This window comes from Danio aesculapii, chromosome 19 (genome assembly GCF_903798145.1).
Source record: "Danio aesculapii chromosome 19, fDanAes4.1, whole genome shotgun sequence".
NCBI classification, from domain to species: Eukaryota; Metazoa; Chordata; class Actinopteri; order Cypriniformes; family Danionidae; genus Danio; species Danio aesculapii.
The window spans coordinates 24,165,113-24,192,738 of record NC_079453.1 but is presented as its reverse complement, the minus strand read 5'-3'; the positions used below and the strand labels follow the sequence as shown (position 1 = coordinate 24,192,738).

The 27,626-nt window shown below is 36.0% G+C and overlaps 1 protein-coding gene across 2 annotated transcripts; it reads right to left on the bottom strand.

The window, feature by feature from the left end:
- Window positions 1-3,529: 3,529 nt before the first annotated feature.
- ptpn2b (protein tyrosine phosphatase non-receptor type 2b) lies at window positions 3,530-27,626 on the bottom strand. Of its 2 annotated transcripts, XR_008839472.1 has the most exons (11): window positions 27,400-27,626; window positions 26,318-26,408; window positions 26,117-26,217; window positions 22,358-22,456; window positions 21,301-21,438; window positions 20,967-21,176; window positions 17,697-17,858; window positions 17,396-17,592; window positions 15,054-15,155; window positions 7,291-7,424; window positions 3,530-4,257 (listed from the first exon to the last, which is right to left on the bottom strand). XR_008839472.1 is itself a non-coding variant. In XM_056480100.1 (10 exons), the coding sequence occupies exons 1-10, from the start codon at window positions 27,454-27,456 to the stop codon at window positions 4,233-4,235; spliced, it is 1,182 nt and encodes a 393-aa protein (XP_056336075.1). In that variant the 5' UTR covers window positions 27,457-27,626; the 3' UTR covers window positions 3,530-4,232. The 2 variants fall into 2 exon arrangements, 1 of the variants encoding a protein (XP_056336075.1); XM_056480100.1 differs by lacking the exon at window positions 7,291-7,424.

Sequence of the window (27,626 nt, the reverse complement as noted above, 5' to 3'; positions counted from 1 at the left end):
AGCCCACGCCTATGTGCAAAAACACATTTATTACCAAAAGTAATTTTTTTTTGAGATACCAGCCTCATTTAAAACCATTTGTGACGTAAATTTTTGTTAACCACAATTTTAAAAGAAAAGTTGTGTTTTCCTATACAGTAAACAGACTTCAATAACTTAATTTCATTTCCCGCTGACAGGAAACTTCAAATTCATGGCAAATCAATAAATCACCTATATATATATATATGTAATTTTTTTTAAGAGACCAAACTTATGTTTCTGTTCAAAAGTGTTTGCACTAGTTTAAGTTGCAATATTGCCTGCCAGGTGAACTGCACTAGATAGCGGGTTACATTTTCATCAAGCAATAGTGGGGAAAAAATATAGATCCCACAAAAATATTAAGCTGCAAAACATTTACAACTTTTCTTCTTGAGTGTTAAATCATATTATAATGACTCCTGAAGAAAACGCGATGCTGAACATTAGAGTGAGGACTACTGGAAATACAGCATTACCAATGCAGAAATATTTTTAATTAAAGCCATACAGAATTTCTTTTAAATGACAGTAATACTTACATTATTTAACGGAAAATGCTAATGATTTCTCTGTATGCAAGACTCACGAATGGCAGATTAACTCACTGCGTAAATCTCCAATAAGGTGGGTAATTAAATACGAAAGAAATACAAATGATGTGTTGAGATAATTGACAGGGTATGTGACTAAGCAACATAACGGTTCATTAATGAGGAAGTAGTATGTCCCAAAGCCTGCATACTCTTCTGTTACACATTCAATTATATGTACTTTCTTTGTGAAGAAACTTTCAGTACACAGTAGAAATAGGCTAATTAGGATGCAGCAGTACCGTTTTGGATTTAGTTTTGATCAAATAAATGCAGCCTTAGCAAAATACTTCTTTCAAAAACACTAATTTAACCAAATCCATGCTTTTGTAGTGTATTTTACTCCCAAACAAGCATATTTTTTTATTTTAAAATAATTGTATTTAATATAAGATGATCTACAGTGGTTTGCCTTGCTGAATTGGTAGAATTTAGTTTAACAAAAATATGTAGGATTTTAAAGTCAATAAAATAAAAATTAAATAGTCTAGCACAGAGATGTTCAAACTAGGGCCCATGATAACCTTTGATTTGGCCCGTCATCCCATCTGAGAAGAGGGAGAATGATGAGGATGGTTTCAAGATTGTCAATTGAAGTTTGATGAATCCCTTTGTTTTTGTTTGTTTTACTGTTAAAAGCTAACTGAAATTAAATGTTTTAATTAAAGTGTGTTAATTAAATCAGATTTTGTTTAAATGTAAATACTATCAGTGGTGTAACAGATCACAGACTCTCACAGTTTGGCTTACACTACGATTTTTGAGTGACGGATCAAACCAGTTTTTGGATTAGCAAAAAAAGGGAGGAGATAAATGTAATTTGCTTTCCATTTATACAAATAAATTACCACAAAAACCAGTGGATTTAACAAACAGAACTAACAACCTGCAATTTTAATAAAAGAAATAACCAGCTAAAAGAAAGGAAAATATTGAATATGAAAAATGATTGCTACTGTTGCTGATAATTCTAATATAGAAATCTAACATCTTGTACAACACATCATATTTATTTTCAATAAATGATTCAATTCACACATAAAACTTCATTATAGGTGGATCATTTTTGAAAATCTATTCAGTGACATCATTTTGATGGTTTTGTCGCCACCTATTGGTTAAACAATGTAATTGCTACAACATTCACCACGGTCAAGTTCCATTAAACGGTGATTTTAATCTTGACCATGAACATCAGTGTTAATATCTGAACTATAAACTTTTCTCCCAGTACTTCTGTTATAAAATTATTTGTAACAACTGAAAAAGTGTAAAAACTGAATCTCTCGATCAAACGCAGATTTGAATGCGGCGCTTTGAAGGATTAATAAACATATGCAAATCTCTTATCATTCATTTTGCACAGGTTTGAATGGAGATCACGATCTTTTAATGTTCAATTGTGCAGCGTTTAGATCCCACCACGACTTTTTCCGTCATCATTATATTTTACAGGAAAGCCAAAATGCTTTAATACTGTACACATAATTTGAATGACACAGGAGGCGATCTCTCTGCAATTGTTATAGATTCTGGATTAACCTACAAGTTCAATAAATTCTTAATTTGCGGGTCACGTGCGTTCCGAACTGTGGGTTGTGATCCGTTACACCCCTGCTATCACCTAACAATGCAGTTTGCTGAGCAATAAAGTCAAAGGCAGATTCTGCTTGATGAGTGTATTCAGCATTGAGCTCCGTTGTGTTATAAATGTGAGTTTTTATTGCAATAAGTTCCAATTTAAAAAGTGCAGTAGTTAATACGACTCAAAGTAATATTTTCTGTTTATTTTAAAATACCATGAAATAAATTAGGAAGTTACCCATGGCCACTTTAATGTACAATAGTTTGGTATATTTACCTTTGGCCCACGGCTTTTGATGTTATTTGGTTTTTGGCCGTTTATACGAAAAAAGTTTGGTGCAACACTGGTCTAGCAGAACTCTTACCTTGCGGTAGATTCATAAACTGGACACTAGGGCCTAATCCCAATTCACCCCGTTAGCCCTTTACCCCTACCCCTTGTTTTGCGCGTTCACGTCAAGGAGTAGGAGTGCCCCAATTCTCTTTAGCTTGAAGGCCTAGGGCTAAGGGGAAGGGGTATACACACCTTCGAATGAAGATTTTTCAGGACCACACTCGAAACCAAGGGGTAAGAAAATTTCCCAGAATACACCATCCACTGCACCCGGAAGCAAGGAGATCCACAAATTTGTATTTTTTTGTCATTATTACGAATTTTTACAACAAACAAGCACATGTTTTAATATATTCATAACTGCGTTCATGTTTTACCATCATGCTTTTTAAAAAAACCGCTAAAATAAAAATCGCTAAATATCACGATCTATAATCCAAGTCCCACAACATTCTGACACTCAAATACCCTGTCAGAAGAGTCTAGTGGCTGGGAATGAGCTTTTTACAGTATTTGCTATAATGTCGATGTTGTTTTTGGTGTGTTTACATTGATGAATATGGCCACGGTGTAAATGCACAGTATTGTTACGATCTTATTGCCACATTATATCGTTATGATAACATAATATGTGCCTTCAGTGATTTCCTGACGATAAATACTAAAAAAGAGCACATCTGGAATAACTACAGCAGTCGCGATCGTCCATCTCATATGAAGCAAGAGATCTAGACGACATATGATGACGTGTGAAGGTGCTGTAGTGCTGTCCCAGTTCTTAGGGGTACATTTTGAAGACCCTCACCCTCGGGTGTAAGGGCCAAGGGGAAGGGGTGCAAAAATAGAATTGGGCCTAGATTTACCCTCACACTAAATATCACATAATGATTAGTTTGGACGTTTGGACAGTAGAAATAGTTAAATAAGCAATAACATCAGCTTGACTGCTTGGGGGGGGGGGGGGGGGGGGGGGGGGGGGGGGGGGGGGGGTGGGGGGGGGGGGAATGAATGAAGCAACACATTGTTACAGAAAAAAAAAATAGTAGCAGTTTTATTTCATGGATCCTACTCCTGAATTAAGAATAGTAAGACTCTTCAACATCAGACACTGCTGGCTTGTTCTGTGTGTCTTCACCTAACGCAATGTCTTTATCACTTTGTACAATCTTATTATTATTATTATTGGTTTTGTTTTTTTACATCTCAGAAGGTAGACTATGTACACGATGTGATCACGCGTCAATAGGACGTCATCTAATAATCTCAAAAACTGAATCTGAGCATTACAGCCCTGTAGATATGATAGGAAATTTCAAGTAATTTCATATAAAAAATAGAGCATTTCATTTTGCCTTTGAAAAAAAGTCGTCTAAAAATACAATGTGTGAACAGCATTAGAAACGCGTAGACCTTCTTTCAGATCCTGCTGCTTTTTCATCCCCCAACAAAACAAAAAGCTAAATAAACAGAAAAGACGATATGTCCGACAAAATTAAAAAGCAATCCAAACCATGGCGATGCGATGCGGTCCTCTTGATATTATTGAGTTTCGTCCACTGATATAGTGCTGGTGTGTGTGCTGTTGTTCGGAGTGGAGAAACCTTGTCGAGGAGTTCGTGCTGTAAACGGCTTTGAAAACACAGGGGTGGGACGGGGGGAGCGTTATGGGATGGAGATCTCTTGCTGAGGTTGCCATGGAGTTAGGAGTCACTGGTTGTTCTCGCTCTGTTAAAACAATGGCAGAATACAAAGTCAAAATGCAATGCAATGTTTTAATAAAGTTAACGGGTTACGTCGACCACAATGAAAATTAAACATTTACTCGGCCTCATTTTGTTCTAGACCAGTATGAATGATGTTCTTCAAAGCTTAACGTGAATATGATTGACCGTTTTTTTGGGATTCAGGGTCGGAAATTAGGCTAGGTCCTGCCAAAATATTGTACAAATGTACAAATGCAATAGACTGCTGCGGCCGCAATGCTATTACAGTGGGTTTTATAATAGGAGTTTTTGATTTACGAGTAAAATTGAATGTTATGCTAAACATAACTTGAGCTATGATTTAAATATTTTTTATTTTACAACATAAACTGCACACAATCACACCCCAAATCTTCCCTTTTATGAATTTATTAGAAATAAATGTTCAAAAATAAACAACTTTTTCAAAATTCATGTTTTCAGCATGATTGTGTGTAATTCAAGCTGTTGAGTAAAATGTCAAGTATCATCAAGTAGCATTAACCACAAAGCCTTGCTAAAAGAATTTGAATGGGTATTGAACAGAACAGAAATAGAAGTGGGTTTAAGGACTCATTATGGGCCGGTTTCCACATCTTTGGGGTTCTAAGAAACAGAAGACATCATAGCTTTTCTTAAGCAGTGAACAGGAGATTTATAGAGCAATTCCATGCAAATGTCAACTTTGCCATGAAAAAAATTATGCCTTAACCAAAATAGTTAAAACGGTTCTACATTTTGTTGTGTAAAAATAACTCTTATCCTTTTAATGAGCATTATTTCTTTTGGGTTGTGCAGTTTAATTCACTGAATTTCTACATAGTATGTTTTATACAGTAAACTTGCTAACTGTTTTGGTCACATCCATAACACGTGTTTATTTTCCTCATTTAAAATATAAAATATGTTTACATACTGATATTTTTCTGATCCCATAACTCTGTGGTTAGATGTTTCCATGTAATGTTCTATGAATTTATGTTTTGAGTTTTTACTGCAAACGTCACATCTATAACGCTGGAATTGCTCATAGCATTTGAAAACCAAAAACATTTCTAGCTTTCCAATGACGTCATGCAAATTTGTCATTTCTCCCTTTTAGTATTAGAAACTCCTTTACTAGTCATGTTAATACTTTTGTGACATTGCAAAGTAATATACAAGTTTACGAGAGAGAATTTACAGACAATAGATGTTTTGTCAACAAACTTGTTTTGATAAATGAAAATGGGGTTTTTCCCACAAGCTGACACATTAGAGGTGAAAATGCAGCTTTCATATGTAAATGAAGCTAGAATTAAACAAATCAAATGATATTCAATTCATTAGACACCCGTGTAATGAGTAAATGATTGAATTTTCATTATTTTAGTTAATTCCACTTTAGTCAATCCCAAGCAGCACATACATTGACCATTTTTCTTTTGAAACTCGATTATTAGGAACGAGAGCACAACAATCTGATTCCAGAAGTAAATCCTCTCTACTCATTTTCTCAATATGGAAATCATTTTTTAGAAAATAAATTGCTTTAAATGAACTGAATATGCTTGTGTCGAACCCATTTGTTTGCATTAATCCAAGTTTCCATATGCTCTCAAAATAATTTGATGTTCATGATTGTTTCCAAGTAAAAAAGTATTTTGAGAAAAACGCTTCTGGAACCAGAGCTGCAGAAAAAAGTGGGCGAGCACCAGGGGCGTAGCAACCGGGGGGTGGGGGGATCCGTCCCCCTCACTTTTAGAGAAAGACCATTTAGAAACAGGTGATTAATAATTATATGAACGCATGATCTCATACAGCCGTCCCCCCCACTTTTAAAATGTCCACTACGCCCCTGGCGAGAACTAAAGGGAGTTAACGTCCCACCATGCAGCAGAGGCATTACAACCAACATGGATGAAGCACTTATTACTTTGACAAAATTCAGCATTCTCTACTGTTCTCCGTTAATTTATCATGGGTTGTTCAAATGTTCCAACAGGTTATGATTAGTCAAATCTGGACTAGTAGGTCTCAACTTTTAGATTCCAAGATTCTATCAAACCAAAACCTGTCCAGAGTAAGCCGATATACACCTCAGATGCTTCTGTTGGTGTTCCAATAATAATAAACCCCAAAATATCAGTTTTAAATCTTCATATTAAGTTTCATATGCATATATTAAACCATTTAAGGCACATAAATCCCATATCTAAGAGAAGTTAATGGTCAATTCCTTATTCATCTGATGAATCCAAAAATTAATTTATGCTTATTTACCAACCCAATGACATAATATTTAGTGGAATCGTTTCAACTAGATTGCAAATCCAGTTATGTGCATGGAAAAACTGATGAAGAGGGGAAGGAAGGAAAATGAGGGCAATTTTATGCTTAAAGGGATAGTTCACCCAAGAAAGAAAATTCTGCCACCATTTACTCATCTTCCACTTGTTCCAAACCTGATTGAATTTCATTCTTCTGTGGAACACAAATAAGGATACACTGTTTTTTTATGGGCGAAATGTCCCTTTAAAAACAATTATACATGCATTCTTTTGGGATTCAGGATTAAGAATGGCAGAAAATATAATCATCTACTTTAGTGGCACACAATTAACCAAGCAAAGCACACTCTCTTAGCTCTGTCGGCAAAAACATACAAAAACAAGTACTGCACTCAAAACACACACACACACAATTTGTTGCTATTCCAAGAACTAAATATGCCGTTAAGTTCTCCAGAACACATCAGTGTAGAAGAACCATCAAGTTTCATCTCAACACAACTTTATGGCTCTCAAAACCCTTTTTTGAACTCTCTCTCTCTTTAAATTAGTCACTGTAACTTACTCTTATTCAGGTAGTGAAAGCAAACCTCTACATTTAAAAAAAAGAATAAAAATATCACACCATGCTGAAGCTCAGCTTTAAAACCCCGACAGCCACAGCCAATGAAAACAACAGCAAGCTAAAAAAACAAAACAAAACAGCATGTCACAGCACACAAGGCTCATGTCTGGCTCTCACGTACAGCCTGAGGATTTTGAGGAGCCTGGTCGAGCTCGTCTTTACAAAAATCCTGCAGATGCACCACTGCTGCCTCATTAGGGAGGATTCCCAACAGGGCAGCACTCGCTGTGTCACGTACAGCAAATACAGCCCAGACTGAAACCACAATATAACACACAATTACACACAAACGGCTAGAGGAATACATATGCCACGTACACACTGCTGCTAAACTGGTAGTCACTTTTAGTGTTTAATCTTGTCCTGTACGCACACAGCTCAGTCATTTATAGGAAAGACAACTGCATTTAACAATGAAAATACAATAATTCAGTGCATTGTGTACAGAACCCAACTGGGGAGCCTTTCCCAAAACAATCATTAGCCAACTAAGCGCCGGAACACAGCAAGCAGAAGCTCGGCCGGTTGGCTAGGGGTGTTCGATACTTCTTATAGGGTTAACGTCAGATCGAGTTGGCCCGATTCAGCATGTTGGATCGGTGTTGGCTGAAGAAAGCTCTCTGACTGGTTATTTAGTAACTATGCACTTTGAAATCCTCATTGCCCGAGGGGAGGAATGAAAATGCTATGTGGAAAAACTTGCAATATGTGGATTTCGACAGAAAGCAAACTACGCAGCGTACGCAGCTGGCAGCAATTACAATCAGCTGTGAATAAAGATGCCAGCCATGTGACACTAAGTATCTTTTCTATCTGAAGAGCCGAACTACAGCTGTCAGCTAAGGCGCAACCGCTGTGGCAAAGAAACATAGCATTTCCGTATCCCCCTCGGGGAACGAGGGTTACGAAGTAACCGTTTCATTCCCCAGCAAGAGGGCAACTTCAATGCTATGTGGAAAAGCTTCCACTATGGGGAAATGTATGAAAAACGTCACGGTGATTAAACCTTACCATGTCGTTTGTGAGTGGTTTGCCAGCCTCCAGCGTGAGCGCATCATTATCACCAGAGACACAGCCCTCAAACATGTCCCCTGGCCCTAACTTACCTTACTTACCTGTTAAGCGCTTAAAGGCGCTGGGGGATATGCTTCTGCATGAGCATTCTGAGCGGCTGCTTGTAATGCAGCGGGTCAAAATGCACAGAACTAGGATTGGTCATAACCCACTGCTCTTTTAGGGTACAATGAAGTACAGACTAAAAAGCCCATACCTCGTCTCGGCTGGAGGGACTGGCTTGATTGCGTCCTTCACCAGGAGGACAGCAATCTCCTTGTGCAAGACAGGGGCGGACACAGGGCTGAACTTGGTGTAATACATGGCCGTGCACTTGGGGGTTTAGAGAACTGAATCGCATAGCCGAGTCTGATTGTTCAAATGAACCATTGTCACGATGGCTGAGCTGCGTCCCTGTTTAAGGAAAGAGCAAACCTCCTTTTCCGAGTGACCCATCTCAGGGACGCTTCGTGATCCATACCAGACTTAGCGGCACCTTGGGGCGGGGGGGGGGGGATGGTGATCGTCTGTGGGGTGCTTGACGCTGCCGCTTAACCGGTGGAACGGACAGGGCGGTGGAGCAGATTTAAGCCACGGACAAGAGCCCTAGTGTAGTCATCGTCCTTCCTAGGGCACTCGCAGTCGACCTGGTGTTTTCAAAGTAAAGTCACTACATTAAGCCTGGGTCGGAACTTTTCTCGTGCTGCTGGGCCAATGCCTGCACCAGCCATAGCAAATAAAATGGATGTAGCCTGGCCCACAGCAGTGTAGACTTGGGCCCGAGGGACGCAGACAACCTACACACCACGCCAGAAATGGGGAATCAAACGGGTAATATTGACCACACTAGCACGCTCGACCTGGGGATTTGTCTCGTACCCACGGCTGCTCTGTCAGAGGAAGTTGAGGGCGGAGCACACACAGACCAGGCAGAAGGTGCCCTCAGCGCTGCGTGAACTTACTGTGCACCTCTAGAAAGAAAGAGACAGGAGGCTTAGAGGGTTTCCCCTTCTTATCCTCCACGTCATACCCATCTTATCGGTCCGGCGGCGGAGCTGGTGGACAAGCCATCTTCAGCCTTGCCACCAAAGCAACCCGGGTTAGCACAGCCATCTTATCAGATTCCATATCCGGAGCCTCTCTTACCACCCCTGAGGGAAGTGACAGCCCACCCTCCGATGAACATCTAGTCATCGGTGTCATCGAGAGGGTGATCATCTCGGAGGAAGAAGCAATTCTCTCACTCGAAGCTTGGATGGAGCGCACTGAGGAATGGGAGGTCCACAAGGCAGATGGTGGATTGACCCCCACTGTAACCCTCAGATCTGCCCGAGTGCCAAACTGCTGACAACAGGGGTGGTTAGCCCTTTTACAGAGCGAGCCACGATCTTAGCTGTGCAACAGACATGCCATTGCAGTGATGGCATGCGCTGTCCGTGAGAACCGCATTAACAAGCTGAACCCCCAGACATGCAACACAGTGCTCGTGCCTATCATCCGTGGACAGGGAACCATTGGATCCAAAAACGCACAATCGGAAGCGATGTCTTTAAAAAGATGCGCTGATCGACCCTGTTGCTCTTTTAGGAAACTTGCTCCGTTACTCACCGCTCTAGGAAAAAGGGACCAGAGAACGCACAGGGATGGGAGAATGCCCAGCCTTTACTGTCTGCCACTGCGTTGTAACACACTCTGAGACTGAGAGAAAATAGCCTGTCAAAATGCCGGCAGCTTTTTTCTTTCTTTCTTTCTTTCTTTCTTTCTTTCTTTCTTTCTTTCTTTCTTTCTTTCTTTCTTTCTTTCTTTCTAACTTTCTTTCTTTTCTTTCTCTCTCTCCTCGAAGGATTGAGATGGAGGAACCAAAGACTCTCTCAGAGGATCTGAAAGTGAAAAGATACTTAGAGTCGTGTGGCTGGCATCTTTATTCACAGCTGATTGTGATTGCTGCCCGCTGCGTACACTGACGCCGCCAATTCAAGGGCATTTCATTGGCCCATTTTATTACTGTTTCAGATGATTGGCTCTGACGAAATCCCCACAGTGGACGTTTTTCCACATAGCATTGTAACCAAAACTGAAGTGACAAATCCAAGTAAACAACTCAATTCAAGAAGAAACTAAGAATATTACCAAAATGCATTTACGTAAATGTAAATTTACAAATCAGAAACCGTTCGTATATTTTTTCTTTCTGAAACGCAGCATTATTTTGAGACTATTTCTAACTTTGCTACAAAAAAAGCTTTAAAAACAACAGAATTTTGTAAACCGTTTAATTTCTTCCTTTAAAGAGATATGTTTTATTTATGTCCTTCCTTTAACTATTTTTTTGTTTTATTTTCCATCTTTGTATTATACTATAACTGTATTTTTTTGCATTGTCAAAAATAAATAAATAAACCAACTGTTATTTACTATAAATGTGCAAATAACATTTAAAGATTTACATTTCTTAAATCTTTGAAAATGATATGGATTATTCGATTATCAGACAAATTTGTACAAGCGGATTTCTCAGTTATAAGTTACTACTGCCCTCCACAGGTGAGGAAAGACACATCCTCTCATTGAGGTGCAGAATACGCCACCATCTCTTTGGTGTGTTTTCACAAACAGCTTTATGGTCCAGACGTGAGCAGACAGCACAGTTGGTTTTCATCTGCACTAGTTATTTGGCATCAGCTTGGTGTGTCCCGACCTTAAGATGGCAAGTACTGTCATTACGAACATAGTTCAGCGATATTGTGTTTCCTAAATCCATTGTTCACTAACTCCCATAACATTTATTCCATTTTGAATGAAGCTATGGCTTGTGAAAAAAACTACATTTACATGTGGAAGATTTACAAGCGGAAATGTTGGGTACAATATTTCCAAAGCTTGTGAAAATAAATATATACATTGTTAAACATGTATCTAAATATGATATATATGGAATATTTGATTGTCAAAATTGTAAAAGTAATTTATTATGCTCATGAAATGTAATTTCTGAAACCAATTTTAATTTGATAGGTAACAAATTAATAATTTAATTAATAATTAAAAATTATTTTATGACCATCACATATATCTGATTTCTGCATGCAATTACGTCATTGTAAATGGTTTTGTTTACAATAGTGGAATAGAATATGGATTATTAATATTTGCGAAAAGACAGAAAAAGTTTTTTTTATACGGTGCATCCGGAAAGTATTCACAGCGCTTCACTTTTTCCACATTTATTTGTTACAGCCTTACTCCAAAATGGAATGAATTCATTTATTTCCTCAACATTCCACACACAATGCCCCATAATGACAATTTCTTGTTGCAAAAAAGTAACATTGTTGCAAATTTATTAAAAATAAAAATCTGAAAATCACATGTACATAAGTATTCACAGCCTTTGCTCAAATAAATTTGTAACGTTTCTTTTTTTGCAACAAGAAAAATCTTTTTTTCACATTGTCATTATGGGGTATTGTGTGTAGAATTTTGAGGAAATAAATGAATTTAGTCCATTTTAAAATAAGGCTGTAAAAAAGTGGAAAAAGTGAAGCGTAATGAATACTTTCTGGATGCACTGTATATAGTCATTTACCTCAGTGTTTCAAATAAGAATACAAAAAGAATAGACTGAGGCAAACAAGTTAAAGGTTTATTACCAATATCATAAAATGCAATAAAAAATCATAATGGATAAAAAGAAAAATAGTGTGCAGTGTGTGTGTGTGTGTGTGTGTGTGTGTGTGTGTGTAATGTTTTTTGTGTTTTAAAAAAATTCCAAAATGTACATACAGCACCTTCTAACTAACATGGTTCAAATGAGGGATCTATGACAGAGCAGCTATTATTTCAGGAAACACTTATTACTATATCATTTCCTTCCAAAAATTGAGTTGTACTATGGTTTTGGCAACACACCCCTGAACAACTAGTTGTTAATGACCTATTTAAATTCATATCGGAATATTCTCTATTATATAAGTGTGGTGTAGGATATAACAGGGAAGAAGTACTCCTCTGCACCGCCCAAACGTTCTAGAAAACAATTCCAAAACATGGTGACCTGCACATTTCCTACTCCAAAAGACAATTAAAGAACATTGCTTTCATATGTGGACATGGCAAAACTTTAAGAATGCGCTCCATGTAACCGCCTTCCAAATAAAACACAAAACCACATAACTCCACATAAGACCATAACCCATTTTGGGTCACTGTAAAATAACTTTAGTCAAAGGTAGAGAATGCCAAACATGCAAAGATGCCACAAACGTTGTTATGGTGTAAGTCAGAAGCGAGTCATGTTTCACACACACAGAATGAGATGATCTTGAGAATTCTCTAATTTAAATGCTGCTCTCACAACAGAAACTTTACAGTGTGTACGTGGCCACAGAGTTCACCTGTGCTTTACAGAACTCACCTAAAATATGAACTGTCAAATTTGAGAGTTTTGTTACAAATGCTAAACAACGCTGATCTTATGTCACTCATAAATAATGTTCATAAGTAATATTACCTCCATACGTCTTTAAAACCTCATAAAATAATATCAAGACATACCCATGTCACAATTGCCCTAAAATCTAAGGCTAAAATCAAGTTAAAATTAAGTAAAATTAGACTTACATCTTACCTTTTCCTGACAAATGTCATTAATGTTAATAAAACCTTGTTGTAACAGGTAAATGACATTTAAAAGATTAAAAATGTATAATTAAATAAATCACTGTATTGCAATAATGCGTATTTGGGGGAAAGTTGCTGATCATGAAAATGTCACAATGCAAAAATAATCTTGGATGTTTTAAATGACAGAAAAAAACTATTTGAACTATTTTCTGTCAGAGATTTTTTAGACTTACTAAATACGATAAGAAAAAATAATTAATAATACAACTGGATTAACTTAAATTATTAAAATGAAAATAAGTTAATTTACTGTTAATACTAAAGAGGCCATATGATGCTTTGCAGTGTTATTTTCCCTTTAGTGTGTAACACATCTGTTTGTACATGTAAAAGACTGAGGTATAAAGCTTATAATCTTTCACAAAAGAAAATTTTTACATTTAACAGAATAAACTCCAATCATCTCTCTTTACACTCATCACTCGATCAGACAAATCTTTATAAAGGAGAACAGGCACTTCAGTTTAGTACTTTACTGTGCATCATTAAATTGGATTATTGGCCTTTATCTCCATTAAAAAAAAGCCAAACAGTGGGAAAGTGCCTTGATGGGTGATGTAATCAATGTATTAATACCTTCAACACACACTAGCAGTAAGCCTTATTGAGGCACTCCAATATTGTGCAGCGTTGTTTCTCAACTGATGGGTCCTCACCCAAAAGTGGCTTGCAGAAGCATGTTAAGTGGTGGACTTATGCATGACTTTGATCTTGAAAGATACGCGTGAAAATTGATCAGATTTAATCCATGTGAATTAAAAAACACCTTCATTGATGGGACGGTGATATTCATGAGGATCTAGTTCATTTTAAATGAAAGTAATGTGAAATTTTGCAAAACCACCCCCCCCCCCCCCCCCCACCCAAAAAAATGTTTGTTCTGTTGAACACAAACAAAGACATTTCGAAAAATGTTGGCAACCTGTAACCACTGAGTTCCAAAGTATTTTTTCCCTACTATTTCCTACAAAAACCTCAAAGTGGTTTGGAACAATTCAAGGATGAGTAAATGATGGCAGAATTGCCATTTTGTCCCTTTAAAGCATGTAAAAGCTCTAAAAAACCCAAAATAAACAAAATATGGCCTTTTTATTTTAGCGCATCATATGGCCCATTTAATATAACAGTACTATTAATTATGTCATTCATACTTATAGTATATATTACCATCAGTTCTGGCACACACAATCATTATAATCAAAATAAAATTGTCATTCAAATCTCTATAAACAAAAGTCAACCACATCAACCAGTCACACCATCAGACATGTATATGATACAGTTGAAGGCAAAATTATCAGCCCTCCGGTAAAATTTTAATTCTTTTTTAAATACTTTCCAAGAGCTGTTTAACAGAGAGACCATTTTTAAACCCAATAGATTTAATAAGTTATTAGAAAATATATTAGAAACTACTATTTACTTTTTACTTAATTTAGAGACTTGGGTAATACGGTTACCTATAGGCAAGTCATTAGATAACAGTGGTTTGTCCTGTAGCCCAGTGTTTCCCAACCCTGTTCCTGAAGGCACACCAACAGTCCACATTTTCAACCTCTCCCTCATCAAACACACCTGAATCAACTCATCAGAACATTAGAAGAGGCTCCAAAACCTGAAGTTAATGGGTCAGATAAGAGAAACACCGAAAATATGTACTGTTAGTGTGCCTCCAGGAACAGGGTTGGGAAACACTGCTGTAGCCAATTAAAAAAATAATCATTCTTAAGAGAGCTAATCATAATGATCTTAAAAATTGTTTTTAAAAAATGTATTCCAGCCAAAATAAAGGAAACAAGACTTTTTTTCCCCAGAAGAAAAAATATTACTACAATTTTCTCAGTAGGGCTTATAATTCCTACATGTATGTCCTGGTGAAACTAATATGCAAATGGATTGATCTCTGAATAACCTAGAAGATTAAACAGTAATCTATTATGTGCAGTGTAGTGGCACACCTGCATCTGAGAGACTAAACACTAAGTGACAATATGTCACATTATTCACATGACATTATTATTGAGGCATCTGTGGGATTATGTGACTTGCATTACCCACACATGACCAGGCGTGTTTGAAATGACTCACTGGGTCAATAAAGGGCAGAGCACAAGAAAAGTGACATTTCTTGCAGACAGACGGTTTCACCTTTTTCTTTTTTTATCAGGGTCATTGATCCTGGGTTTCGTCTGCTTCTGGGTCTTCTGCGTAGGGTTGGATATCTTCTCATCTCGTAGCCGCTTGCGAGCTCTAAAGAGAAAATAGTAAATATAACATGTAAATGTTGTTAGTTTAACACAGTGTCCCATCTTAAGTATTATGCAAGCCTCAATTGACCATTTGCAAGCAGTTTGATTGACAGGAAATCTAGCCATTTACACAGATGTTCTGTGGTCCCATCACTGTGTGCCACTGGTCAGAATAACCAGGCATAGTGGAGTAACTCTGCCGATTATATGAAAAATTGTGAAAATGTGCTCATATAGGACTTAAAAAAGCGACAGCAGGTAGTCAGAAAGGCTGGGTATATATTTGATCTTTTCCTGAAAACTAGAGAGGTGTATAAAATGGATACACTTGTGTGGACGCCAGCCTCACCCATCAGTTGTCAATCAACAGTGCTGAAACTTGCTGAACGGTTGAATCGCAACGTGTGGACGCAAGATTGATGAACTAATCTTTTCTGTTACTAGACCGGGACACCCCGCAAAATTTTAGTTTATGGATATGTGACTTTACAATGAAGAATGAACTATGTTAGGACTCGGAAGATGACAGGCGAGATGAGCTAACTTAAAATGCGTAGCCTGGAGACACATATAAACAATGAATTAATCTTTACTCTCTCTTATAATTTCATAGATGCATTATTGTCTTAAGATGCCACCTTTTGCATGTGTTTGTGAATTATGTCTGAGAGAATCCATTTGTAACACCTTAATTTTGAACTTCCCATTATTATACTGGTAGGCTATAGCTTCAGTTTTTATTTACATTCACATCCTGAATACTTCCCTCGTATGCATAATGCAGATCTTTATGTCTGTTTTTTGAGTATGTCAATTGTACAGAGATTAACACAATGATGTTAGTCCATCAGATGTTTAATATACAACTACAAAGAATAAGATTTTAGACTACTAGCATTTTAAAACTGGCAGCGCTACCTAGTGCCATAAGAGAAATGGAAAAAGTAAAAGTAAAACAAAGCAAGTAATAGAACATCATGTAACTTATGGCTACAAGTGGTTAAAAAAAAATGTGAAGCGATCACAAGCAAACACTGTGGATAATGTTGAAATCTATTCATTTAACCTGTTAACCGTACTGTCCATTTTTCAAAGCATACCTGTAAAGATGATGTCAAAGCTCAAATTAATATAATTCTGGAACGATTTTAAATATAATCCTTATTCTATTTACTTGTTATAGATATTAATTTTCAACTATATTCTCAGTATTTTGGACAAAAATAATTGCTTGGTTAATTAACATCTAAAGAGTGATGTTTCAGTGATTGTAAGTGTTTATTGGCTTTTCATAACAAAGGCCACAACTTCAGGTGAATTTATTTGTAACAAATGAATACATTACGCCAGATTCGCACAGGGCTTCAGTGTTAATGCTTGACGGAGGCCGTGTTTGAAGTTGGGGCTGATGCGATAGTCATAGCAGCATCCGCCAATGAATTAAGTCTGTAATCGGCTAGTGTCTGAGCTGGGATATTTGCATAAAGTGATCTATTTGGCTGACGCTTCCGTAGGCGCTTAAAGTTGAGAAATTTCCAACTTCTGCACGCCAACAGATCCACGATTCAGTTCGGCAATGCCTAATAGCACCCATTTAAAGTAAATGGGAAGCGTTGACGCTGTCGCCCCATGTTAATGGGCGTAAGTGTCATTGCATAAAATTTCCTGCAAAACTACACAAATGTATAACATAAGCACTTAAGAGATTTATATATTATATATAAAAGTTTTTCAATATTAGATCAGGTAAAGTATAGAAAATGTAATTGTTTTAAAAATGAAATGGCACATTAAAAATCTTTTTGTAAAAGGTCATACATGATCGCAAAAAACCCTTAAAAAAATAAATAAATAAAATAAACCATTTTCAAGAAAATTTATTAACTTTAGGACCACCTAGGTGTTGTCATTTTAAGCTAATTTCTACTTTAATGTCAATTCAATTTTACCTCTAACAAATTCTTGATAACCTAATTCCTGCAAAACAGAAATTACACATTTTTATTCTGAAAGTTATTTTTTTTGTCAATAAAGCCTCCAGGTAATATACTTTACTGTTTTTTATTCTATACATCTCTCTATCTATCTACACAAAAACACACACACAGAAGTTTCAATAATTTTAGAATTATTTAGCAACTTTGGCATCTGAATTCAAGCTTGATGAAGGCTGATTCCTTCTTAGCCACATTCAGGTTTTGGAACAAGTCTAAAAAACATATAGAGTCTATTTTAACATACTGTGTTCCAGCATCCCTGTCTGGTTCTTTATTGGGGGTCTCTGGACCTGTTTTCTTTCCAGTCTTTAAGTCGATCCCATCCTCCAGATGAGCCGGTTTGCTGCCGTTGTAGCGTTCTGTGCATTTAGGGGGCTGCGGCGGAGGGGGAGACTCAGACAGGGGCTCTTGGTCCTCTCTGGAAAGCTCTCGCCATTGTTTCTGCACACGGACATAAAAAAAAAACAAATCAGTATTTTCACAAACACAGGATACAGGATTTGGTTAATGGTGACTCAGTTGAAAATACGGTGTAGATCACATGCCTGCACAGACGAGTCTCCCATAATGTACTTGGCACCCTCCAGCACAGCCATATATGAGAAACGCAGCTGGTCAGGGGTCTGAATCAAACCCATCCGGTACTTCCTCATATCTAGAAGAATCTTTTTGATGTCCACCAATAATGGGTCTTTCCTTTTGTCCATCTGTGATACATCAATGACGGAAGAAAAGGAAAGCAGTAGTTAATGAGTTTTAATGGAGGACAATCAGGAAGAAGAATGAGATATTATACTTGCTGCATCCTAAATGGCACACTATGCACTATGTACTTATGCACTTACTCACTCAACAGCATAGTATGTGAATGTAGTATCGTCTCAAACGGAACACTAATGTTTTTTTTTTACCAAGCGGAAATTCAAACTGTTTCCCTGATGACGCTTGCCATATCAGTGAAATAAATAAACTACCAAATAATCCCTGCCATGAGTATAACCGCATTCACCATCAGGAGCTGGTATAATCACTCTCGTAGGAGAATTTTCCTTTCTCAATTCAAGATAAAGAAAGTAGTCCAACATCAGTGCCTGAAAGCTCCGCCCCTGCCTCTACACGTGAGCAAAAGCAGCTGCTGTTGAGTGTGTGAAGTGTCCAACATTCCACACTTTATTTTAATGGTTGAATAAGTGTATCATCCGGGTATTTAAAGTGCACTTATTATTTTTAGAATTTCACTGTGAACGCACTACTTACACTATTTATACTACAAAATGGCGCAGAATGGTACATAAGAATGCAATTTGGGAAGCACTTACTCTTTTTGAGAATGCGATGATGCAAGTATTTCTCTTGATGTGGTAAATATGCAATCTGATCATTTGAGATTGTTGTAAAGTTCTGAAGTTAGAGTTGCAGGATTCTCGATGAATTGATAATCATGATTTGTTGTTTGAAATATAGACCAATATTCTCTCTCAGTTCTAAATAGACTATTTACAAACCTACTCAAATCAAATTTACTGAAAGCTCTGATTGGAGATGTACTAAAATAAAAATTCTGGGGTGAAACCAAAACCAAAAATTCTTTATGCCCCTGGATGAAAAACCGAAAGTGAAAACCATTTGTAATTATTAATTTATGAAATGGTATAAAGTAATTGTGTAAGACTTCTAAAGAGAAGAGAGAGAGTTCATTTTATTGCCATTTCAGCTTCTATGGCTATGTCATGGCAAAAAAAATAAAAATAAAAAAAAAGATCAAGTTTACCATGTTTTATAAATACCAATAATAATAATAATAATAATAATAATAATAAATGATAATATACAGTATAAGATAAAAATCTAATACAGTTTTTTAAGGTTCCTTTTGATAAAAATTGTACAATTTTAGACAGATTCACATTTAAAAATATTTCATTTAAAGTCTCTCCAGATAAAAATTGTTGTGTGATAACATTAAAAATGGGGCACTCCACAAGAATATGTTTAACAGTTTGGTTTGTGAGACTTCTAAAAGCTAACTCAATAACTTAAATCACATAATAAAAAAGCCAATAATATTTGCATACTTTACTCAGTTACAAAATTAGATCATATACAGTGGCCAAAATTATTACAACTCTTGGCATATTTTAAAGGTTTCAGTTGTTTTGAACTAGCCTTTACAATAAATACATTTTAAAACATACCTACAAAGTCATCATTATGCTCTGTAAACCACAAAATAAAGCCATCATAAGGGAACTTACATAACATTCCTAATTAAAAACAAGCTAGATCTGTTTCACTTTCAATGTCACACATTCATGTTCTTTCAGAGAAGAAGCCAAATTACTTGTGTAAGGCATAACCAGTTGAATACTCGTCAAGTCGGGCACGTTGATTTTGGACATAATTTAGTTTTAAAGTTCACAAGCAAGACTTAATTTGAGTGTCATAACTTTCATTCACCCGTACAGATAGGCACTTCTCAATTATCATGCACAAGTGTTTAAATAACAAATCAAAACATTAAATGACTCAAGTTCACGACTTGAATGGACTGACAAACATGCACTGCTTTGGGTTAGTGTTCCTGGTGGTGTGTTTAGTTCTCACCAATCTATTTGTGCAGTTGAATGGGTAAAACACAGGAAACATTCCAGTTGCTTACATCACTTTGAAGCAAAAGCGTCCCAAACTTTAATGCTCACTCATTGGACATTTCACATAGACATATATTTAAACATGCAAAGAGCCAGTTTAAAGAGTAAATAAACGCAATGCTGAAAAAACTATTGAACCATGGAGGTTGTATTGAATGGTCGCATTTTATTTCTTAAAAAATTTTATTATTTATTTATTTTGTATTGTAGCATCCCCATTTTTTGGTGTGGTAAATTAGCCATGGCCCAAATGTTTCATCTTGCAGGCCAGATGTGGCTACCTATTGAGGAACCCTGTTATTAATCATCATCTCAACACTTCTGTAATAATTGTTTGGTTTGTAACACAGAAATAACAATATAACTGCTCTCCCTCTCGACAACTGCTCTCTGCAATGGGATAAATGCACAGCCAGTGTTTTTCAGCCAATAATAAACTTCCGGTGAAAACTTAATGTTTCTATTTCATAAGGTTCCTTTTACAGCATTGATGTTGTAACATAACTACGATACATTCAGTTAAACAGACCTAAGCATTCATTTAGATGCTCAAGCGTAAAACGATATAAAAGACAGCGTAACCGCTAGCGCCGTCAGGATCAGCAGGCGAGCACAGAAACTCCATTGAAAATACTAGGGTAATATAAATTGTCTTATTTTAAAGACATAGCAGGGGAAAATGGAATTTAATGCAGTGCTTCTTGTCCTCTCTTATATCGTATATCTTTCAGGCAGTGAAGATCCCTGATTTTTAAAGAAATCAGACCTTTACGTGGCGATTTGATAATGGAAAGATAGTTCACTGGAAACGCTGAGGCTGGCTGGCTGAAATTAAAAGTCTGTGTGCATATACCCCATTTAAATGCTTTCTTGTGATTACACATCATTCAGTAGTAAGATGACATGGATGTTTGAATCAGTGTTGCAAATCTTTAACAATTAATCATGCAGCTCGTCAGTAAACTGTTTTTAATATTACCCAGTACCCACAATAACACACACACACAAACCACAGTATTAGATTGTCATCATCAGACAACTGTCATTACAGTTTTTAACAGCAACACGTAAAATTTCTTTAATTGAAATTGGTTTGAAAAAATAAAAATCACAAAACACACAGGATATATTCAGTAGACTCCTAGTTATAGAGATTCAACTCACCAAGACAAGACAAGTGTCGACCAGAGAGAATGTTCCAGATCTCCCAATTCCTGCACTGCAGTGGACCACTGCTGGTCCCTGGTCCATCCCGAGTGAACCAGACTCTCGCACCTTAAACAGGAAATTAAGGAAGCTGGCTGGGGATTCTGGGACGCCAAAGTCAGGCCATGTGGTATAGTGAAAGTGATAGATCTCTCTCGTCTCCCCCGTCTATGTAGATAAAAAATGTAAAATAAAAAAAAATAAATAAAAAAAAGAATATCCAACATGCACAAAAAAATAAAAAAATAAAAATCAATTGTCAACAGTGCGATTGTCAAAATGAGAGACTTACATTTGCATTCTGGAGTTCCAGCACTCTGGTGGTGTAATATGACTTCACATCTTCTGACACTAGTGTAACCACAAAGCGGGTGTCACGAAAAGACATCTCTCTCTCTTCTTGTGTAGGCCAATATTGTGCACACTTTTCCTTTATAAAAAATGTAAAAAGAGATTAATAACACTGCCTTAAACGTTTTATTAATTAAAAATTTGATGACTAATATTCCAAAGTGAGTTATTTCATGCTATTGAATAAGTAAAGCAAGCAAAACACTTGGATTAAAGTTACAGTTTTCTTTAAATAACTATTTTTTTTCCCTTAAAGCCTAATATAGACTTGCTGTTTACAGTAAATGCCTCTGAAAATATTGCTTTCTGGGATACTGAACAAAATGCTTAAAGTAGGGCCTAATGAAATCTATTCTTAAGTATTTTGGAAAAAATAAAATAGTTCACTCTGCCTCACTATTCACTCAGCCTCAAATTGTTTTAAACCTTTATGAGTTTCTTTATTCTGTTGAAAACCGTTGACATCCATAATAGGAAAAACAAACATTCAAACAACAGAATAACTTCTTTTGTGTTCAACAGAAGAAAGAAACTCAGAAAGGTTTGGAACAAGTGAAGTGAAAGTAAATTATGACAATTTCCATTTTTGGGTGAACGGTCCCTTTAAATAGTACTTTTGTGGCTTAATATTAAGGCACTAGTCTCAAATATTTCAATATCATACTTAAATACAGTTCTTGCTTAATTTATTTTAATTTGCTTTTATTAGAATAGTTTTTATTTTAAATTTAAGCCACAATATTATGTGCTTTTGAATTAAATAAAATATTTATATTCAGTTAGTTTGCTATTGATGCTATAGTTTCAGTCAAGAACACTACATGTTCAAGACCTCTATTATTCCTTCATGTAATTCTACTTGAAACATACTCCCATATACATGCAGAGACTTTATGGAGCTCTGTAATGCATACTAAGAGAAAGACTTTGTATGAATAAGCGTGGAGGCTAAAAGATCTTAGAATAGTGCTTTTACATAGAAAAGGATCTATTCTTACCGAGCCTTTCTCTATTACTCTGTTAAGCATGATGACTGCTTTGGTCTTCTGTTCCCAGATCATCAGCCAAAAGTGACCACATGTGTTTCTCAGAGGACCCTGACAATAAAGAAACACACAGAGTTTGACAATCAGTAAGGTTTGATCACAATGGTCAAAAGAATGTGCTTATGTAACAGCTCCCAAGTAATGTGAACCCAAAACCAGCCTTATTCTTCAGGCAGATTAGTTTACTGTTCACCGAGTGAACCCTAGTTGATTTTATAAACATGTAGCCTTACACTTCTCTGCAAATGCTATGCAAAATCAACACCACAAAGTCTGGCACACCTACACATTTGTTAAAAATAAAGATCAAACCAAAGCCATGTTTCAAATGGCTGACTAATGTATTTGTGAGCTTCTGAATGCTACCCACACAACCTTGTTTTAGAGGTGTAAAACCTGCCACCTACCTACAGAGTTTTATTAAGGTTTTATTAAGGTTTTACTAAGAAATTGCATAATCTTTTGTGTGTGTCTGAGCACAGCTCTTTCCCTGTAGGTTAATCTACTGAAAATATCTTTACAAGAAAAGTGCCTGCTTGAGGCAAATTAGTCGTAACATCAAAACAAAACCTTTCCAACAACAAAAACAATGAAAACATTATTAAAGTCCTATGACTTTCTTGAATCTTCATATTTGTATTCATACAGCTAGCATTAGTGTTGGTGTGAAGCTGTTAGTAAAATATTCACATGATTTTTGTGTGCAAAACAGTATGAAATATTTCAAATTATTCCTCATGGATGAGCATTTAAAAGAACATATAAGATTTAACGGAAGTGAACTGCAGAAATAAAAATAACACCACAGTGAACAAACCCATACAGTGACAATATTTGCCTTAATAATAATTGAACAGGCATTGGCAAACTTAAAAAAAATTTTTAGGATTACATTTTCAAGATCTGTTTTATTCAATACATAGATATAATGCAATCAGTTTCTATAGTAACATACACACAAATTAGTGTTTGACTGATATAGACAAAGGCAATAACCTGTGCGGATCCTAGTAAAATATATTCACTATTCTATTTAGAAATATGTTAATAAATCGACTTAGAAAAAACATGTAACTAAATGGTCAAACTACTTGCCCTACAAACCAGTATGTTTATGACTAAACTTTAAATAAAAATATGATAGGAAAATACCAGAATAATGAAGAGATGTTTGATATGGCTAAAAATCAATGGAAGTAAATGAGACCCATGTATATTTGCATATATTGATATATATGGATATGAATGTATATATGTATTATTATTTTTTTGTTTGTTTGTTTTGGTCCCACTTGTTATATGTTCCTAAAAATCTATAAAAACCAAGTATTTAAAAAATATTTAATAAGACCCAAAATCTCACCTAGAGATGCAGAATTAATTTTTTTGTGAAAAAGAAAAACTGCCAAAAATATGAGCCAAAAAAGGCTATGCAGTGATCAGAGCACTGGGGTCCGTTCTTCTTACCTCGCTTAAATGATCTAGGATGATTTGGTAGATCCTGGATCTTTTAATCTTGATAACTGATCTCTGGCTAATTTGGTTTTTTAAACCTTTTTAAACTTAAAGTTCGCAAATCAGATTTAAATGTCTGGATGAACTGATCTGAGATCGCTGCGTGTCTTGTGAAGGACAGATCTATCGATCCACGAAATCATGATCAGCAATGCAACGATTGGCTGACGGCACAGCAGCATTATGACATCATCTGATTACTATTCAATTATCCATGTGAGCAAAATTATATAAAATTTGTGATAAACGGTTTGATATATATGATACGCAATAACTTTTCACCTTTGTTGTGGGCTGCAGGCTTTACACTTTCAGTATTTAGTCACTTAGTTTTACATTTAGAGCAGATTTTCTTTATTATAGTAGCCTAGGGCTACTCAAGTTTCTTAATCGGCGTAAGGAGTAACTGGCTGATTAAATTAATTTTGCATCAAAAAAGAAGTTTGATATCGCTAAAGGTGTCTGCGACTTTTGCAAAACCTCAAATCATCGTCATATTAGCATTCAAAACATGTGTATGACTGCATGAATGATTATTTGTAAATATACATTTATATAATTTTATTTAATTTTTTGTAACTATTTACTATATTCCCAAGTGTATATAACAACTACTATAAGAAGATATCAGAAATTAGTGCATACCTGAAAAGACCCGATCTAATCATGTTTATATGAAACGAGCCTGCTCCCGAGCAGGTTTGAGCTACCAGAACTGTAACAATGACAACAACTCTCGGATGAGTTTTGAGAACAAAATGATCCTGGATCGTGTCAAATCGTCAATAACCAAATCCAGCTAATTGAGTAATCCACGTACGAAGAACAGACCCCTGGTTTCACTCTCCCTCCAGCTGAAGTCACTGCGCATTTTGAAGCAAGTTAAATCACATCACATGTGAAAACCGCTGAGAAACCTATTCATTTCAATGGCTTGCTCTACACAAGGGGGATTTAGAGTGAACCATCAACTAGCTTGTGCACGTGCAGTCAAAGTCAAGATAGTTCAATATTGTACACTGTGTATATTCCACTTACGTACATGTAGATCTCTTATCTATGCTGAACAGAAAAAAATCCACTCAAATAATATACTGACAACACATTTTTATTATATTATATACTTGTTCCTGCTGCTTGCAATACACTACTGTGCTGTCATGGCAACGCTGGTAAAATGATGATTCTACATTGTCAACAAAATGGGATTATTTTACTGGTGTTTTATAAGTAAGTGTAGTTTAATTAGTAGTGTGTTTTAATTAAGTATAATTTAAATTGTGTTCAATTTATTTTATTTACTTAATAAAGCAAAATTAAATTATTACAAAGCATTTTCAATTTCGGTTTTCAGCCAAATACATCTAGAATTTTTGGTTCCAGCCCAGAATTTTTATTTATTTTGGTGCATCCCTAGTCCCGACACGAATAAATTACCATGCTGGGAAATTTAAAAATGAGTTCAATATATAAATAGTTTAATAAAATCCTTTTCTGTAACTTACAAGAAATGAACGTTAAACACCAGATGTGGATTATTTAGTAACCAATTATATCAAAAATCCAAGTAATGTGCATTAACTTTAAATTACAATCAGCTGGCTTACTACTTCCAGCAGACCATTAAAAACTATATAATTTATTATTCAACAATACAAGGGCCCAAACTAACATTACAAAACAAAGATAAGTTTTACAGATGTTGATATATTAAATATGAAATTGCCTCATTTTCTGTAAATTTGTAGGTCATCATGCGCAAATGTAACAAGTTAACTTTATGCTCTATATTAAATTTAATTTGAAAACCAATAGCTAATTTGACTTCTTAACAAAAATACATTGTAATAAACACTTAATTTGGCCCTAAGCTAGTTTTATTTGTGATTTGTATTGGAGAGCTCATTAATGAACACAAATAGCTTATTTTTAGCTGTAACGCTCTTATTAGGCCATAATCGCACTTTTTAATGTAGTCCTCCATTGTTGCTTTGGTTGCCAAGTCATTACACATACAATTATAGGCTGAAAATGTGCTGTATGAACAAGTTTGAAAAGTTCATTTTCAGACCCCCAAAAGACTAATGCAATGCAAATAAAAAACGGTCAAAACATGGCTATATTTTTAGTTGAAAACAGTGTTGTGTAAATGTATACACACACTTAGTGTCCTTGTCCTGGATGGTGTTCACTCACCTGGGTAAGTATGTACCTCCTCTGGGCTTCTTCCATTACCACCAGGCTGGCATTGATGTAGTCATTTTCTGTATTTTCCAATTTCACTCGACTGTGATCAACTGATTATTTGAGAAAATAACATTAAACGATGTCAAATGCAACAAAACAGTGAAACTTCATTAAATAACAAAACATAAATTAAAATCTGAGGCTACTTACATGGACTCACGTCTCTGTATCGGTTTCGAATGCGATTCTCTGGATACTTGGCCACTTTGAATGCACATTCATGCGACTGGTTGCGTATCTCCTGGGAAAGAAATGCAAGCAGAGCTTCAAAACAAGCCTAATCAGGCCATTACTGATTCATTAGGTTGCGTTTAAATTAATTGTCCAAGCCAGCAAATAGCGGACAGGAAAAATAATAAAACAAATTAGCTCATGTCAATCAGGACTGAACAGCTCCCAGAAATAGTTACATAATATTACTGGAAATATTAATCAGGGAAGCTACACGTTGTTTGTTTAGTCACATACACACACTCAGCACAACATAACTATACGAGGCCTATGTTTGTTTATCTAGCACTTTAAGGCTATATAAAGTTTTAGCCTTGTTCTATGATTAAAATACTGAATGTTAAGTAACCAGTTTTATTAATAAGTCAGTAGAGTTGCCTGTAATGTTTATAAATTTAGTCACTGATCACACGAAAACGTAACAGTTGCTGGTTACAGTAAATAAACGTGTATATGTCAGAAATAGCTAACAGCTGTTATTCGTATAAACGTAGGAATAAACAATGTGTTAAATTGTTGTCATATGATGTCTGTTACTCAAAACCCAGTGCTTTGCCTATCAAGGCAGCACTTTTAGTATCGAAGTCACTTTAAAATATTCCATACTGTAACGGTTAGACGGATTATTTCGATTTCAATTTGATGTCCAATCTGAACTATTTAACTGTTCTTTACTGTTTTTATAACAAAACGAGTATAATGCTTAAAAAGACTTCGCTAAACAGACTCGGTGACCAAACATGCTGTCCAGACAGACGGTTCATTCGGGTTTAATATAGTTTTACGCATAACACTTCAGTTTACCAATCAATTACCGTAACATCCCGGTCTCATAGCTTTACTTTCGTTTTAACACAATCCAAGAACTGTCAAAAGTAGAAGGATGACAGAACACTAAATTACTGTTTCGAAAGAGACAATACGATAAAAAGACATATATCTAACGGTTAACTGTAGATTGCGTGGCTCATTAGCATGCTAGCTGTCTTAGCTGTACTTACTAAGTAAATGTTCTGCCAGCGGCCTTCTGAATCTATCTCCTCAAACTCCTGCTCCATCTCTCCGTCAATTCCTTCCGCTTTAAACTTGTTTCTTATTAAAAATGAACGTCACCGCTTAAGAGATCAGTCATTTCTCTTTCTCACACTGAACCGCTGAGATAGTCTGACAGTGTTTGTCCGTGTCGCTGACATTTGCGACGGGAAGCGGACTCCACTGCGCATGCGCT